This window comes from Pavona decussata, unplaced genomic scaffold (assembly GCF_977016875.1).
Source record: "Pavona decussata unplaced genomic scaffold, jaPavDecu1.1 SCAFFOLD_403, whole genome shotgun sequence".
In the NCBI taxonomy this organism is placed as follows: domain Eukaryota; kingdom Metazoa; phylum Cnidaria; class Anthozoa; order Scleractinia; family Agariciidae; genus Pavona; species Pavona decussata.
The window spans coordinates 636-20,000 of NW_028145772.1; the positions used below are offsets into that span (position 1 = coordinate 636).

Sequence of the window (19,365 nt, forward strand, 5' to 3'; positions counted from 1 at the left end):
GGATAACGAGTTCTCCAAGTCCAGAGAGGTTCTTGCTGCCAAACGAAAGAACCTGGTTCGCCAAGGAAACGGAAACTGTCCAAATGCCACAAGAGAGCTAACTGAAGCTGAAGAAGATGCACTTTTTGAAAACATACCTGTCAATGAGCTCGATCTTCTTTTGTCTAAATTTTTTATCTCCGTTCGTAAACAGGAACAACTCAGCAAATGTCTTCACAGTCCAACAAATCCAACCTCTGGCTTTTTTTGCAAGTTTGAAGGCTGCACATTTAACATTAACGTTTTCTGTGGTGATCAGTCAAAGATCGCAAGGCTGAATGAGAACTGATCGCTGAGCGATCGCGGCACAGACAGGCATTAAAATTTGTTGCACTTTTGATCGCATTTTAGAAAATTTTCATTGAGCCTGTAGGCAAACAACGGTTATTTTGTCTTCATTCATTGACGAAGTTTGTGCAAAGCTGTACTTTGAACTAGTGACAGAAGTAAGCCAGCTAAATGCTTGAGCCCGCGCAGGGTAACAAATATACTTTTTCCCTTTTGATTTCCTGTTTGGCCATATAATAAACATCGTATTAACCGAGCTAGGTCGGGCTGTATGGGAGAATCTTGACCGAGGTCGCTGGTACAGACCTCACTGCGTTCGGTCTGTACTGGCGACCTCGGTCAAGATTCTCCCATACAGACCTCCCGCTCGATTAATAAGAACTATATCTTGCTTTAACATGTTTAGTTACTTTGTTCCTTTGATATAACAGATCATTACATTGATCCTATGTGAAAATATGGCTGATTCACTCAGTACGAATATCACTTGCTGTCTGTTTCATGTTACATGAGAATGTTGGACGGATTAACAGGGTACAGGGCCGTAGCCAGGTTGAGGCAAGACGAGGCACTTGCCTCGCCAAAGTGTTACCCCGAAGAATATATCGTTAGTTGAAAAAAAAATTCCCAAATAGCGTTCACAATTGTGTCCTTAAAGCTTAAACGTCATAAGGTGAGCGAATTTAGGGAAAAATTCAAATGATTCCAGAGGGCAATTCAGTAAATACAAGAACAACGCTGATGAAGAGTTGATCAAGCCGCCAAAGATTAGCTAATGCTGTACGCGGGTTGTGTATATTGTCTTGGTATATTTGTTGTAAATAATAACAAATTGAAATTGAATTGAATCAAACAAATACAAAAACATTTTTATCATAAACACTTTAAAGAGTTTACATTATTTTACAAGACGTGAATAAAAATAACAAAGTATTAAACAAAGAGATAAAAAGATACATACGTAAACTTAAACTGTCTAACAAACTTAAGGAATAGAAATAATATCTACAATATCAAAAATGTTATTTTCACTTGAATTATTTAATTTCGTTTAAAAAATCATTCTGTAAAATCAAATAAAGGAGACGGCAAAAAGTAGGGAACTCGCAGCAGAGGGGAGCAGGGATGGCGCAGTGGTGAAAGCACTCTCCCACCATTGTAGCTCGTATTCGATTCACGAACTCGGCGTCATACGTGAGTTGAGTTTGTTGTTGGTTCTTGTCGTTGCTCCGATTGGTTTTTCTCCGGGTATTCCGGTTTTCCTCTTTCCTCGAAAACCAACATTTCCAAATTCCAATTCGATCTTGATAACTGTCAAGCACTTTATCATGAGCCTCTGGCAGTTGTGCAATGTTATTGACATTAAATAAGTTACTATACTTTACTTTACTTTTTACTAATTTATATTTTATTGATTAAATCAATTTAATTTTTGGTCTGACTCTGCACTTTTCAAATCAAGTGCATAACAAAGATATAATTTACTTAACTCGAATACTAAAAAAATAGTATAATTAACACGTTGAACTAATTTAAATTCTAAAAAAAACGACATTTTAGCCCTATTCAATGCCGCATTCACTCCAAGGCTTAAACACGTTTAAAAGCTGTTTAGTTAAACGCAGTTTAAAATTGTTTCCTCCATAAAAGCGGCTTTCGAATTTTTGTTGACCACAGATTTAACACAAATTAAAGCATAAGTTAAAGTTTACTGAATCCTATGTCGAAGCCAACGGTTCAGCTTTCTGTTAACCAATTTTCATTTTGTTCAACATGGTTTAATTAAACAATGTTTTGTTGGTGTAAATTGGGCTTAAATCTATTGAAAGCAGACTCAATACTAATTATTGATTTGTACACCACCAATATGCCGAATTAGATAACAGCAAACCAAGAACTATAGCATTCAAATGTTTTGGCATTCACATATTGGTTTTCATGCGATCAGTTACGTGTCGCTTTCTCAACCAATGAGTAGTAAACCAAAACTAATCGTAATGAAGTTAGTTCCTGTTAAGATATTCAACTGTATAGTTTGAACGTTAAAGCGAAGGATTGTTGTGCACTCTTGCACCCTTCCAGCATAAATTTTAGCATAGTTGTTATGGCAAGGCTTCATAACCAGTCCCACAATTAACTATGGACATGTTAATACTAGGCATTTAAATCCTGTATAAATTATACAAGTATATTATCGTCCCCTTTACGTAATACGGGACCATTTTAAATATTTTGTCTATCACTCATTAATATAGATTTTAATAGAAGATTTTTTTTGCTCTAATTTTTGCCACAATAAACATTACTGGGTAAACTCGCCCGTTGAATGAACTCGCCATTAAATGAGTCTTTACCTAATGAAATTATCATTAATCATTTAGTTATCCGAATCACTTCAATCGTATTGCCATCCACTTTCATCCTTTCTATCTTTCAGTTTCCCTCACAGCTTTGTTTTGTTATTCACTGCAATGTTTCTCTTCCATCGAATTTTCTTTGTTGACTGCAGCATGCATTGGAATGTTTGAACCCACGTCGTAAGAAGCGGGTCCCTCTAGGACATTATACACAGGGTCTTGCAAACTTGTGGGTTCAAGACTGCCATCTTCTTCGGCACCACCAAGGTAGGGCTCTTCCAGAGTGTTGTAAATCGGTTCTTCATTGGTACCTTGGGAACTGTCGTTTGCGTTGGATCCTTCCAAAGTGTTGTAGAATGGCTCGTTCACAGATCCCGTGCCACAATACTCAGACCTCCCCGAACCGTCTTGAGAAGGGTCTTCCAAAGTGTTGTAATCTGGTTCCACTCGATTTGGAGCGATGCTCTCAGCTCCTCTGGGGTTCGTTGCTAATATCTCCTCGTAGTCAGAGTATTGGCCCTCTACCTCATTACCTGGGGATGGCTCCTGGACATCATTGCAGACCGGCTCTTGTGCATTTCGGTGCCCATAGATATTATGTCTCTCCGGAACATTAAGAGACGCATACAACTCGCCAGAGTGAGAATTGCCTGAAAAAGAATAAAAGCTGATTGTCGAAAAGTTCTATAGGAAGACGAAAAAGAAAACATTGAAAAGGTATTATAGCAACCTACATGAAAACAAAATCTTGCATTCTGTCATACACAAGTGGACGGTGCCTCCTTTTCTACTGCGCACACGTCCGGGTTTCCTACGGTGTCTACTAAAACAATATTTTGCGAGGTTTTATGACTATGCGGGAAATGCAAATCAGCAAGAGCTGTTGGAACGAAATAGAAAATCAGGGGTAACATTGCATTTTTCGCTTTAAAGCTGTATTTTGGGAAAAATATCATACCCTATTGTATGTTTAAAGCTTTTTAGAATTATTGTTGCCTAATTATCTCAGGAAAATGCGTGGTTAATCCCAGTTTTCCCTTTTTACGTTCCTAAACCCTTAATTGCTAAGATCTCCTTTTCCCCTATAGATATAAACCCCACAAAATACCTCTGTATTGAGGTAGTGTCTTCAAGTTACTTGGAATGAGAAAAACTTATACATGTATGTATATTGTTGAAATTCCAGTTTGCATTTACGTTTGTAATCATGTAAAGAGACCAAAATAACAGAATGGTCAGGAGATTTTGTAATAATTTCGTATTAATACCTGTTTCGTCATTGCTGGTATTGACGCAAGCATTCTGATCCTCAGGCTTGAATGTTACGTTCCTGTTTGAGCTCGCACCCAAAATGTTCTGAGAGAATAAAGAGAAATATAGACAAAATATAGGACTTCTTTTTCCCAGTATCCGTGTGTCACTGAGTGAATTGTACATCACTTATTTATTTACCAGCCTTAAAATCTACCACCACGATTATTCCATTGGGTATATGCCACACATCGACATTTAAATCCCACTTGTATGCAGGATGTTGGTCACAAGAGCCTAGTTTAATAGCTCAGCTTCCACGAGTCTCCTGTAACTCAGTGGTAGAACATACGGACCAATAATCGGAAGGTCTTAGATTCCACTCCCGCTAGGCGAACTCGGATTTCTTCTCTCCGATTTTGCTTGTGTCACTGACTGAATAACACATCATTCTCATTTTATTTGTTAAATTTATGAGTTTTGCTCACCATCTTCATGAAAGCCTATCGAAAACTGGCGCATGAGCAATGAGTAGCCAATACAACTACAGCTTAGCTCGATTCATAAGCATAGAACAACTAGATGTATTGCTGCTATTCCTTCTTTAAAAAGATGCTGGTTATCCTCCACAAGTATGCCGCCGGTGCCATTGGTAACTTGGTTATTAAAGAAAGACTAGGTAAAGCAAAGTTTCATGTCTAAGGAAGCAGTTCAACAAAGGCTAGGCCTTGAAAAACCATTTTAACTGTTAACCACTAAACCATGGTGCCTTCACTGAATGTTCCAAACATACCTCTCTATTCCAGGTACCTTCCAACGCAGCATTATATTTTAACCACATTTTATTTTAAATTTCCTCAGCTCGTTCTTTTAACTAAAATGAGAAGAGTCACACCAATGCATCATATAATGTTAACCATTACCGCTTTCATTTGATGAGCTGTAGGCGTATGAGCGTCGTTTCTGTAAACACACAAAAAGGAAAGAAGCGTTAAGGGCGTTAAGAGCCATACCTGCAGCTGAGATGCTGTTTTTGTGATCGAGTGCTCATTGAACGGCTATGATTTCACTGTTTTAAAAGATGGAAAGTTAGGCGTTAGGACTCTGTAAATCAATTGAACGTTTTTTGTCCTCAAGTGTAAATCTTCTCACAAGTCTTTTTCTGGTCTTTTGGAAACAGAGGCAAAGACACCCCCCTCCCTCCCCCACCATATCTCCCCATCCTTAGTATTAATGTCATGGCAATGAACATTCACAACCAAGTTGTAACACCACGAATATATCCTTCAGAGTCAGAGCTACTTTCCTTAAATAAAGTAGCCTTTACGCCATGACTACCAAAAGGGCACCATCTTTCATTTATCGATTGAATCATATATCCTTTTCGTGCCTCGTGGCACATAGGGCCTTTTTTATCGATTGAATACAAAACAATAATAAACGAACGTTAAACTAATCTTTTTTAAATACCACTTTAAGTTCGGATTAAACCTTCTGAAAATTTTTCAAAACATTACGGGTTATCAAAATAAGGTTATTGCATCTTATACTAAATTATTCCCAGACAATTCTAAGCAAAGTCGGAACATTCGGTATCGTTTGCTTGTCTATAATTATATACTTTTTGTCGCTTACAGGAACCGTTCCATAGTTAACAGATTCAGTTTGAATAGGGTTAATTTTCAAATTCGGAACTAACTGAGATGACAGATTTTCTTTTAAAGTGTATATGACAGATTTCTTTTTTTTTTTTATTTGCTTGATCGAATCTTCTTGTTGTTCTCGTATGAAAATCGAAAAAAAAATTCCCTATCGATTTTTCTTCCCCTCGTTTGAGGCGGTCAAAGACGTGAAATTTCACTTCCGGGTGTGTACAAAACCACGCAAGGCGGGAGACTAGGGATAGTGGACCGGTGACGTCAATACAAGAACGCCACTTTTGCGGGATTCTCTGTTCACTTTTTAACGTCTTTCGTGTTGCTTCAGCCGTAAAGAACGCATCACAGCACAATCTTTCTTCCTTTGCATAAAGAAAAACACTGAAACAGAGAAAACGCGAAAGTGGCATTCTTGTATTGACGTCACAGGTCCACTATCCCTAGGCTCCCGCCTTGCGCGGTTTTGTACACACCCGGAAGTGAAATTTCACGTCTTTGACCGCCTCAAACAAAGGGGAAGAAAAATCGATAGCGAATTTATGTTTTCGATTTTCGTACGAGAACAACAAAAGATTCGATCAAACAAATAAAAAAAAATCTGTCATATACACTTTAAGAACAAAAAACGTCACATTTAGCGAGAGATAGGAAATGTTAACTTTTAAATTTGTTAATACTTCAAGAAGAGAAATAAAGGACATCTGACTACCAATGTCATGTTAATTATCATTAAGCTCAGTTGGCTGAACTTTTGCTTTGATTTCCTCGTTAATGTTTTGAGAAGCTACTGATCAAACATGACCAAAACTGTTTCATCCGATTTCCAAACTCGAAGCTGGGTTTAAAAAAATCGATAGCGTCTCGTTTCTTCAACCCTTTTCTCGTTGTATGGAAATCGGATGAAATACTATTCCTAGTGTTTCGCTCTGAAGCTTGCATGCTATTCGTTTGGAATGACACATCGTTCAAGAGTCTTTTGACTAATCTTTTAAAACTAACAAAATCTTTCCCTGTAAGTGAATCATGTAACTGGTTTCAAAGCTTACTTCCTCTGAAGGCAGTTGATCCTTACATTAGTTCAGTTTGCGGTTGCATGCGGTAATATTACATTGTATTACATTGTTATGCATATGGTTACCTGGATTTGCGACGTCGATAGCAAAAGACAGCTGCGATGAACAGTATTACAATCACCGTGGAGAGAGTTACTCCAATTATGACACCCTGTTGATGATGAAGATGAAAACTTTATTTGAATAAAAGGATGGTTATATTGAAAACGGTTGCCCAAATACCAAGATTTCAATTTCCACCATCCCTTTTTCATGTGATGGGGTTCAGTTGTTCGTCACGTGACTTGAGGTAGTGAGAGCGATCTAACCGTGATATTTTTCACGTGACTTTCACCATCAAGTCACGTGACAAAGCAAACCCGGTCACTTGACGGGAATCGAATGCTTGTCCGTTACAAAATCCATTTTGGTTCCTGATCGATTAACTATTTCGATTTGATCAATATGACGGATTCTGATGTTGCAGCATCTCTGTTGATGGTTATATTGTCCACCATGGTTGTTACAATAATAAATATATTATGTTTTCCCTCACAGATGTAGTCACTTAAGATATATATTGATCGGGACTGCATTGTAAGTGCTTTCTTCTAGCCATCATCAGGTAATAAGTTCGACTGGTTGCACCAGGCATCATTTATATCACGATGGCCGGCTGCCGAATTGGTTGATATCGTTTATCTTCTCTATTCCGGCGAGAAACGGTGCCCTGACGGTCCACTGTTGTAGTGAAATCCTCTTGACTGTGGGCGTCCCGTTTGATATTATTTAGAGAGGGGGAGGGGGGGCTTATGTGGATAGTTTACTTTGGCTAACACGAGTGTACCCAGAATCCCTCACGGGCATGCGTGGAAAAAGTAGAGGATGGAGGATGTGGTTATAGCGGAGCTCCGCGCGCCGGAGCCCATTGATAAGAGATTTTGGTAAACCCATGTATGCGAAAAATTTTGGTTATGACGTCACTGTCCGTCCGGCGTACATACGTCCGCCCCTCTATGTAAGCCATGGTGAAATGTCACACTCAACCTGTGCGGCAACCCGCTTTTTTTCGGCGGAAAGTGGGATGGCTTACTCCTTTTAGAAAACAAACGAGAATTTTGAAAAACACTGATTTCTTGTATTCGTTAAATGTGTTGTAAAACTACATATGTCGAGAAAGCAGGCGACTAATAAGCAAATTTGAACCCCGAGAGCGACAAACAAACAGGCGAAATGTCAGTTGAAAACAAACATGTCGCATATTGTACGCAAGTCGCATAGAAATTAAATGCATTTTTGCAGGCAACTGTCGGTAATTTTCCACATTTAACATACTTCAAATTATACGCAAATACTTAAATCGTTGCCATTAGACAAATATTCGTGGATAAATTAAGTTTGAACATTCACAGAGCTATTCACAGAGTTATGTTTTGTGTTGGACTTGTGTAATTCATTCGCAGGGCACATTTGTAAACACTGCACGCAGTAAACGTTGAAATATTTCGGACCACAACCAAACATTCTTTTTCCTGTATTCTCCTTTTGTTAACGTTTACTTATAGACTTGAATTATTTCTGTAGGAAAAATCTTTACAGAGTTATGTGTTGTTTAGAACATTTTGTGTTGGACTACTCTATTTCATTCGCCATTCGCAGCGCATAAGTTTTGTAAACACACTCTAATTTTAAGCCCTCACTGAAATATTTCGGACCACAACCAAACAGTACTTTTCTTGTATTCTCCGTTTGTTAACGTTTACTAAGAGACTAGAATTATTTCTGCAAGAGAAATATTCACAGAGTTATGAATTGTTTTGAACATGTTGTGTTGGACTTCACTGATTCATTCGCTATTCTCAGCGCATACGTTTTGTAAACACGCTCCAATTTTAAGCGCTCACTGAAATATTTTTGACCACAACCAAACATTATTTTTCCTGTATCCTCCGTTTGCTAACGTTTACTTAGATTATATAATCATTTCTGTAAGAGAAATATTCACAGATTTATGAATTGTTTTGAACATTTTGTGCTGGACTTTTCTAATTCATTCGCAATTCGCAGCGCATAAGTTTTGTAAACACGCTCTAATTTTGAATTAAAGCGCTCACTGAAATATTTCGGGCCACAACCAAACATTATTTTCCTGTATCCTCCGTTTGTTAACGTTTACTAAGGGACAAGATTTATTTCTGTAAGAGAAACGTTCACAGAGTTATGAATTGTTTTGAACATTTTGTGCTGGACTTGTGTAATTCATTCGCAATTTACAGCGCATAAGTTTTGTAAACACGCTCTAATTTTAAGCGATCACTGAAATATTTTGGATCACAACCAACACTATTTTTTCCTGTATTCTCCGTTTGTTAACGTTTACTTAGAGACTAGAATTATTTCTGTAGGAGAATATTTCCAGAGTTATGAGTTGCTTTGAACATTTTGTGCTGGACTTCTCTAATTCATTCGCAATTCGCAGCGCATAAGTTTTGTAAACACGCTCTAATTTTAAATCAAAGCGCTCATTGAAACATCTCAGGCCACAACCAAACATTATTTTTCCTGTATTCTCCTTTTGTTAACGTTTACTTAGAGACTACAATTATTTCTGTAAGAGAAATATTCACAGAGTTATGAATTATTTTGAACATTTTGTGCTCGCCATTCGCAGAGCATATTTGTAAACAGTACGCCCAAATTTTAAAGTAAACGTTCAAATATTTCGAACCATAACCAAACGTTATTTTTCCTTTATTTCTTTTCTTGTAACGTTCATTATGAGACTATAAATATTTCTGTACGAGAAAAATTTACAAAGTAATAAATTTTAAAACAAATATTTCATTTTTATCCGAGCGACCAAATTGCACGCGTGAAAACATTACGTGGTAGCCAAATTTTCTTTATTGTACGCATTTCAAACTTTACACAAATGCATTTTAATGCATTTGGAGAAATATTTGAGAGAGAGCGTAATTTTTTCATCCACAAGTGTTTTATGCTCTCGAACGTCATCGGAATTCAGCAATGTGATCTCGCACGATCAACAAGACCACATTGTTGTTCAAAAGATCTTCCACTGACGCGTAAAACGTTTGCTTTATATGCCAATGAAATAAGCAGAGAAGCATGTATATAAATGCTATTAAAAAGGAATTGTGGAGCTCCGCTTTTAGGCGTGGCTAAATATATATGTTACGAGTCATATGTCTGTCATGCTCTTTTTAAAATTGCTTCTGCTGCACAGGGAATCACTTACAAACATCTTAACAGAAAGCGCAACAAACATTGTTAAAGTTAGTAAAATCAATTGAAATTCCATTCAGCTTAATTCCTAGGCTCTAAACTAAAAAACGTTGTTACTGTCGTTGTAAATGACATTACGGGGTAGAACAATACAGTCTACTCCCGATAACTCGAACCTTCAAGGGAAATTGAAAATGGATCGATTTATCGGGGGTTCGAGTTATCGAGGGTAAAATTATATAGAAAATGACCTGAAGGGAAAGGAAAATTGGTTCGAGTTAGCGCGAGGTCCGAGTTATTGAGGGTTCGAGTTATCGGGAGTCGACTGTACACGCTTTCGTTGTTCAAACTTTATAATTTACCTGGCTCTTTTTACGCTGGGTAGAGATCTTCGAGAACGCCTCAAACAAGACCATTTAATAGTCAGCCTCCCAGAAGAAGGGAGTCATTAAGTGGTCAATTTGACATCCAATACGACATGAATTACGACATGTATGAGATTTAACGTTAATAAGCCGGTAGTGTTTTCGAACATCCGTAATTACAGTCGACTCCCGATAACTCGAACCCTCACTAACTCGACTCGAACCAATTTTCCTTTCCCTTCAGGTCATTTTCTATATAATTTTACCCTCGATAACTCGAACCCCCGATAAATCGATCCATTTTCAATTTCCCTTGAAGGTTCGAGTTATCGGGAGTAGACTGTATCTTTTAGCGCAGCTAAATTTGAGTACAAATACCTTTGATGGCGTCGACGTTGTCGACCCCACATAGGGTTTCATTATGGGACCTGCCAGCAAAAAAAAAAAACAAAACAAACAATAAAGTAAAAAAATAACAACAACAAACATTTGACATCTGCCATGTCACTTTGTAATTCTTCTGTCGAGAGAAAACGTAAGCGAAACGGAGAGAGCTTTGACACAATTGGAACGGTTTAATAGATAACTGAAACAAACGATAAGGAGCTTGGCAAATTAACTTTTCTCTTCTAGCATCTAATCCTATTTGGCCTGGGTTTGTTTGGACTTCAAAGCCTCATAAAACCGTTTCAATGCGCCCAAAAATAATACAAACAAACAATGTAAAAGCAACGACAACACCCTTAAATCTTTTCACATAAAGGTGGAAATTCCAAATTTCGAAAACGGTATTGTTGTCTGAGAAGTATCATGTCAGGTAAACAATTGTTTGACATACCAAATTTTTGGTAAATAAATTTTAGGCAACATCACAAAAATTACTCGTATTTGCTTAAATACACAAAACGTTATGAATGCTCGAAGTGGGCGCGGATAGGCTGGATAGGGTTAATACAAAACCAGATATTCGCAATTGTCAGAAAAAAAAAAAAAAGAATCATTTTCGGCAATCATTTGTGGATTAAATAAAGTATCTGATGTCAGCACTAAATTCAGTCTATAGTAAAGTGGGAGTCAGCTGCCTCAGGGAGGTATGTAAGAGTTATAAGAAGGTGTGAATGGGGTCAGCCTTGTTTGTTCCAAAATTCCCTATTAAGTGAAGAACACACAAACAATTGAAAGGCCCTGTGTAACCCAGAGAAGGCGTTCATTTCTTCTTTACCCAAACCTCGAAAAGACCCTGTCAAAGTCTTCTTGCCAAATGTAGAATTCACCAGAAAATTTAATTTAGAACCTAAATAAAAACCTCATCTATACCCCCCTCCCCCCAGGTCAGTTACAATACATAAATTCACGTCCAGGCCTGGAACAAAATCTACGAAATAGATATTTAAAAAATCAAAACGTCTTAACTATAACCTACATGTAAGATTTCCTTCCACTTTGAACAGGAGGCAAGGGTTCCTAAAACCACCTGATTTGCAGCTAATACCAAGATTGATGATACGGCCTTGAAACGAATCATCGGAGACCTGTAGGAAGAAATACGAAACTTCACTCATTACTCGGGCCGTAAGGCGGACCGAGTTAAGGTTTCGGTAGCATTATCAAATTCTTTTTTTCTTTTTGGGGTCGCAATGGGCCGAGAGATAAGACTTCGGGCCACGAGTTATTGTTCTCGGTCTCGTTTTTTGTACTCGAGTGGCACGAGTAAAGTTTTCGGTGGCATTATCAAATTCTTCGCGTTCTTTGTACTCGGGCCGTTAGGCGCCGAGTTAAGTAATCGGGGAAGGGGAGGGGAGGGTCCCGAACTCCCTCATTTTTTTCGCTTTTTAAGCTCCCCCTCCCTTTCCCCGATGCATTCTGCGAGTCACTATTCTGTCGAATCAAAACATTTGGCGTCGGTTGTGAAGCGTTCGTGAACGTTTCCCTTAGCGCAGGGAGGGTTCTGGAGTCGTTAGAGCAAAAAGGTGAAGGCAATGATAGCATGTCGAGTGGCGAAGAAAGCTAAAACGTAAGGATTAAAGCCTGTGGATATAGCATAAGAGAGAGGAGGTAGCTTGAACATGGTGCATTCTGTTTCGTCTGATTAGCGAGGGTACGTGACAGTTGTGCAAGAAATCATGAACCTTTGGAAGGTTTGTCGCACGAGCAGAACGCGCATGAATTTAACTACGCATGATGTAGGTGGTGGGTATCGAAAACGCGAATGCGAAATTAAAAACAGAAAAGTGTAGTGACGTTTTGCAGCTTTCTTCGGGACCCTCGCAAGACGCTGCAGAATGCTCAGAAAATTCAAAGAATTCCAAAGATTCGAATGCAGACCTCACCGCAAGCAGCGCGAATGTTTTAGAGAAGAAGAATTGTCATGTCGAATCGAACGGTCGATCGCAAGTGCACGCTGAGGAAGAGGGGAAGAGAGAGACAGTTTTTGACTAGCTTTGATTTGGGTGACCACAATAAGACTTAATTTTCCAATTTGCCTTTGTAGAGATGTAATCGGTGACGGGATCGCTATCGTGTCACACTCAGTCCTGCGATGACAATTCTCGTGTTAGATTCCTCCGCCGGAAAAATCTTGAACTTTCATGGGTTATCGCGCGGAGCATTTTTATTAGGAAACGCGAAACAAGGCACGCGCAGAAAAATTGGCGGGCCAAGGAATACATCACGCACGACAAATTATGCGAACGTACTTGCAATTTTGTCTTCAGTCTTTGAATTTGTTCAAGAAGGAAATCGTTTTGTCAACAAACTTCTTTAATTTATGCCCTAGCCTGCTTACAGAGCTTTGTTTGGCAAAATCATGTTTCATATCGTTGATACATCTGAGTAAAAGAATTTGAGCTTACATGGATAAGTTGATATTAGAGTGTTTATGTCAGTGTATACTAAATAGGAGCCTGAGAATTAGAAATTGTCAATTGTACAGAACTTTTTATCCATCGTCGACAAATGCTTTTCCAAGAACCACCCAACAAACAAGATCTTCAACAGACAGACACTAAAACTCAGCTACCCATGCATGCCAAACATGAAAACCATCATCGCATCACATAAAAAACAGATACTCTCAAATGTAGCAACAACCCCAAACCAAAATCATGACCCGAGCTGCAACTGCAGGAAGAAAGCAGAATGCCCACTTGATGGTAAATGCCTCCAAGCGAACGACAGTAACAACAATAGAACCGTACATGGGACTGGCACAACACATTCGTCCGAAACGCCAACAGACGCAATGCAACGGAACTATCTGAACAATATATGGACCCTGACAGACGCAAACAAAACATTTCTAATTAAATGGAAAGTACTCAAAAAGTTCAAACCCGATAATAACACTAACAAGAAATGTAACCTATGCCTTCACCAAAAGTTTATTTCCGTAGAAAAGATCTTAGTAGCCTGAACAAACGCAATGAATTACCAAGCCCAAGCCCCCACAGAAATAGATATGTACTCAAAACCTCTCGAAAAACGTTAAGTAACCGTTTGTATCATGGCACGTGAATTGTATCACGCCACGAGCATTAGTATTTTATCGCCTAGCAAACGCTTGTTTTAAATCACCAGTTCGAATGATAAATCCATCCCCTCATATAAATAGATACGTACCAAAAAACCTCTTGTATAACGTAACGTAACCGTTAGTATCATGGCACGTAAACTCTCTCACGGCACGTGGAATTGTATTTATCGCCTAGCGGCTGCTTGCTTTAAATCACCAGTTTTTGACTACTTTATATATTTTACGGTCATTCGTTGAAGTTGCGTGATGAGTGTGGTCAGCTCCTGACCATATACGAAACAGAGCTGTAGCAATAACACGATGAATCACTTCTGAAGCCTGAACTATTTTTTTCCTGGGTGTATATCTCCGTCTATTTCTATTGATTTTGGGGACCGGGAGTTAGCGATGCTGGAAGTTATCACTGCTTAAGGATCGTAGGCTTACGCACCACGCAGTCAAATATGGCCCGCGTATAAGCTGAAAGCAGCTTCTTGTTTGTTAAAGAAAGCAGGAAAATATCAGTAACAGGTCAGTGTATTTTTATGAAAACAACACGGCTGAAAACGTAAATGCAAAAGCAGCTGCGGCTTGAGAACATTTTAAGTAAGTCTTGCCATCTATGGAATGATGTTGATCGATGTACAAGTAACGTAGCAACTGTAAATTTAAGAAGGAAATATAAATTGTTATCGAATGGTTAGACTCTCTCGAACAGTTTAACATAAATAGGACTTCTTAATTTTCGTTTCATTGTTTTTGTGTAAACCATCGAGCAACCGGAATTAATGATTTCTACCCTCTATAAAGAAAGTTGCCTCCTACAAAGCCTTAATTACATATATATATTTCCCCCTGACTATGACTGATGATGCAATCCTTAACGAAAAATGGACTCATTTTGGTCTCTTCAGGGTAAATCATCGACCACGCTTTGTACAACTGACTGCCGGTTTGCCTCCCGCCAAATGGCATTCTTAATCTGTTACGTTACGTTCATTTAGAATATTCATTTCTCATGTTGATTCGTAATTACTCTTTAAAATCCCTATATTCGTCTATAAAAATTTTATAAGTCGCTCTTTCCATTCCTCCAAAGGCTAAAAATATATAGATCGCTATACTATACCGACAAAAACGATAACGTTATGTATATGTCTCCCAATTGTAACAAATCACTGTATATTTTGCTGATGAAATTACCAAACCATACATAGCATTTAGCATGCAATCATAACATTTGCGTGAAGGAGACGACGTTGTAACGATTGTAACGAGAGTCTTTATAAATGAGGAAATATTAGAAAATGAGATGAAGAAGAAGGGGATGATGATGATGATGATGATGATGATGATTGCTGCAATGGCGATGGTGACCGTGTGGTAGTGGTGTTGGCAATGATGATGATGATGATGATGACGACGACGAAAAACGAGGAGGAGGGATGCGAGAAACAAAATCTATTACTCTCACTTTAAAGCAGTCTTACCTTTAGGTTGTATTTAGTTTGGTTTTTCGCCTCAGTAAGCTGGAAACTCGCATCCGTTGGTAGTTGTTGTCTTTCATCACGGCATCCAATAGACCAGGATAACGCGAAATTGACAGCACAGCCCTTAGCTATAGTTAGTTTGGTTCTCCTTGCCCTCTTGGTTTTTAGCGTTCGTAGCTTGTGTTTAATCTTTTCATTTGAAAATAAGTTGTTTACCATACAGCCTATACATTGAATAAAAATAGGACTCTAAGCCAATATTATTCTACAATAACAACTTTATGTATTACATTTAAAACGATTTATATTAAGTGAAAAAAAAAGTGAGGGCCCGCAGCTAGGAGTTATTCAAGGCGCGCTCAAAGAACAAGGGGGTAATAAAATAATAGGAACGGGAAATTAAAAAAAAAAAAATTAAAAAAGAGTCTATAAGCAATCTAGGATTAATCATTAAGGATGAGATCTACAAAGTACGTGTCAATTTATATTATGGTTCCTTGATAAGACTCGATATATAGGAGGATCTTTGTTTACATGCTTGGCCTCAGTCGTTAGCCTACATTAGCATAAATTACAAAAATAGCTACAATAAATTGAAAGCTAGAAAACTAGCTTCAAAAAATGAAAGAGCTTGACAAAAAGTATTTTTGGAATATTTGGGCGTGGAATATTAAATAGTGTTTGAGAAACGAATGTTAAAAGTTTTAATATTTTACAAATAATGTATTGCTGGGTAGCAGCTCTTGCCACTCAGCCATACTTTCTTTGTAAATTTCAATGTTGTCGAAACCTAATTTCTCTTAGGTATTGAACAAATCACACTTATATTTTCGCTGACTACCAAGAGTCACATGTTCTTTTAGTTTATGGTGTATTTTTGTTCGAAGCTTGTTGTTTGATATATGCTAATGAGGCAAAAAGCCTGTCCCACATGCAGTAAGCAGTCGAAAAGTTGCAATTTACATAATTTGCATTCAAAGTCTGACTGTATCATAAGACAAACGAATCATCATACAACAATTTAATAACTGACGGGTATTGAACCTGCTACGATAAACGATTACCACCAACTTGCTTTCTATAACGTAGATGAATCGAATAGATTGTTCGGGATAATAAGCTTGAATGAATATCTTAAAAATTAAAGCCGTATAGGTAAGTTCGTCATCCATAGAAACCAAAAGTTGCAGTCAGTTTCTAGGGATAAAAGTTTCTGTGAACAAAAGCTGCCTTCGGAAAAACTAAAAGGCTGTGCAAACAACTTCCTTGCCGATTTTAGTTACTCATGCTTAGTGAACTGCGAAACATTAAAAGCAAAATCCTTTTGATTGCTCAATGCACGACTGCATGACATAATTCATGACTGTTTTGGATAGATAATAATAATTCATGCGACTAGTACTGTAAGTTGGAAATTTTTAAAATGTTACACTGAGACAAGCACTAGTGCTCCCTACAAGGAAATAAAGCCAAGTTTGACAAAACATAACACTGCAGAGTAAAGGTAATCTAAGGAAACATAAGACATTTGCTTATTATTTGTTCCTCTTATCAAAACTACTACGGAAACAATAGTTGGAACATGGATTAATATTCTGAGATCTAGAAGATAATGGCTCCGCCATTGTCAACTGAAATGTCGGATGATGTTGTGCAATTTTAGGATGGACCAAGTGTCTATTGCAATATGTTTATCATTTATCATATGTTAAGTAATTTTACACTAAAACTGAACTTGCTCGAACCAAAACTATACCCTTTTTTCTCGATAGGGAATCGTACAACTACGTATTCAAATGTTTCTAGAAGAAAACGAATACTCACCTAGTTGTTTTCGCACCTCTGTATTTTCACGGCACCTCCATTCATCGTTATAATATGTTAGAGTAGAGTTGGCCTCTGGGCAAGAACAAGAGTAACTGGGATTACCAGTACCCGTTGCAGTGCCACCGTTTTGTTCACACTCCGAGTTAGGGATGTTAAACAAGTCTGTGACATTTTTCCAGTTTTTGCCGATTATAGACCTGCCAATTTTTATTTCTTGTGAAAACGTAGTCTCGATGTAAAACAGAAGCGCTATGAAGATTTTGACACGGAGTAGATTCATCATTCGCAAATCCGGTACAGCAAGAAAATATAGCACTTGTATTTCCCCACCTTTAGAAACCCGAGTATTAGCAGAAACGCAACTTATAGACTTCCTATTCGTTCACTTCAGTCGTATTTACCTTTGGAATTAGAAACGTCACTGTTATTTGCTCTTCGTCACGCTTCTGAAATTTCTTTGTTTACAATACTTTCGATAACAAAGAGTTTCGAAACTTCAAATTCACTTCCGCAAGATAAACAGTAAGTCATCGGCATCCTGGGGCCTTTTAAGGTGAATAAATACTTCAATAACTTTTTATATGGGACTCACAGCATGACCGCCATTAGAGCTACGAGTAAAATATCAGATATTTTTGCCCTAGTGATATTGCTTTTCTTCTTGACAGCTCACAGAAATAAATAAAAAGGCTAAACTAACAAACAAATGCGGATCGTTCCCTAACCCTTTCAATCGACTTGTATTCAAAATTGTTAAACCCGGATTTAGACGGGTGTTCTAGCATGGCTAAGTAAATACTTTCATATATTGGCCTCGATTATAAAGGCAAAGTCTGAATGTCCGTGTGACGGTGTTATGTATCGACATTTAAGGCACTTTGGCTACAATTTGTGTACATGAAGCTCAGAAAATGGCTTTTTTTTTTTTTTCATCAAGTTGCGGTAGATAGTCTCGTACCCAGATGTTTTCTCCTTGATAAAAAAAAAAAAAGAAAAAAGAAAAAAAAAACGTCACATAAAATCGGTCGTGTTCTCCAATGTGATTGGTCTTTAAAAGTGGCCTCATCCAGTTGCGTCACTGTTAAGGCGCGATCTTTTAAGCCATTGCTTTCCACGCAAGTATAAGTTAACGCTACAAACACACATTTTGCCTTAATTTGAGCTTAAGTTGCCTTAGTCTACATTGACATGCGGATTTTCAAGTGTCATCTCTCCGAGAAACTTTTGTGAACATTTCCTAGACAATCCGACGCATACAACCAACTAGTCGCGAAAGAGAGTGTACGGCCTTTGTATCACCGTGGTCCGCCCCCCCCCCCCCCCCCCCATTCCTTAGAAGCAGATCAATCATTCAAGAGCGCCCCACCCCCCATAAAAAAAGACGAAAACAATGACCTGAAGGTCTTTGTTTTCTTCACTGACTTGAGTACATGGGTGGCTGCCTACATTTAATCCTGAATACCGCAGGCGAAATTTTCACCGAACTTTATAGAAACAAAATGGCCTTGAAAATCATCTTAGTCAGGGAGGTTTTTCTTCCATTTGTCATCATGCGAGAAATCCATGAGCAAGGTGATTTTTTGCAAATGTTAAACACACGCAGTCACGCAATGTGTCACATTCGTGACACATTGTAACGCCAATTAAAAACTCCCGAATAGTGAGAAGATTTTGCGGTAGACGGCTAAGCAGCAAAAGGATAGGATAAGAATGTTACGGTTTAGGAAAGGCTATGTTGTAGTTTATTCAGCGGTGTTGGTCACGTCTGCTGTTGTAGCAATTTATTCGTTTTAATACGAGGTGGTAAATAAGACATCTTCCGGTCTTCTGGTCTGTCTGTTTCATGTTACACGAGAATGTTGGACGGATCAAAACGGGGTACAGTGCCGTAGCCAGGTTAAGGCAAGACGAGGCACTTGCCTCGCCAAAGTGTTATCCCGAAAAATATATTGTTAGTTGTTACAATTGCGTCCTGAAAGCAAGTCTGTCTTTTGCAAGCAAGTCTGTCAGTGAAATTCAGGCTCAGTTAACTGGTGGCCTAACTAATGTCCTAAGCTGGCTTCATGCTAATTTTTTAATACTTAATCTTGAGAAAACGAAGATTATGCTTGTTGGCACCCATCAGAGGACCGCAGAGGCTGACGATCAAGTTATAGAAATCAGTAACACGCGTTTAGAAAGGGTTAATAAGTTCAAATACCTTGGGGTCCTCCTAGACAACACTCTATCCTGGAAGGACCACATAGAATATATTGGCAACAAGATCTCGTCAAGATTAGGT

At 38.2% G+C, this 19,365-nt stretch overlaps 1 protein-coding gene across 1 annotated transcript; it reads right to left on the bottom strand.

Moving 5' to 3' along the window:
* Positions 1-1,184: 1,184 nt before the first annotated feature.
* Positions 1,185-17,680, bottom strand: LOC146451054 (uncharacterized). Its single transcript, XM_085099629.1, has 8 exons — positions 17,082-17,680; positions 15,258-15,481; positions 11,680-11,788; positions 10,635-10,684; positions 6,732-6,817; positions 4,859-4,898; positions 3,953-4,040; positions 1,185-3,334 (listed from the first exon to the last, which is right to left on the bottom strand). Exons 1-8 carry the CDS (start codon positions 17,365-17,367, stop codon positions 2,787-2,789), a joined length of 1,431 nt encoding a protein of 476 aa, XP_084955755.1. The 5' UTR covers positions 17,368-17,680; the 3' UTR covers positions 1,185-2,786.
* Positions 17,681-19,365: the final 1,685 nt, after the last annotated feature.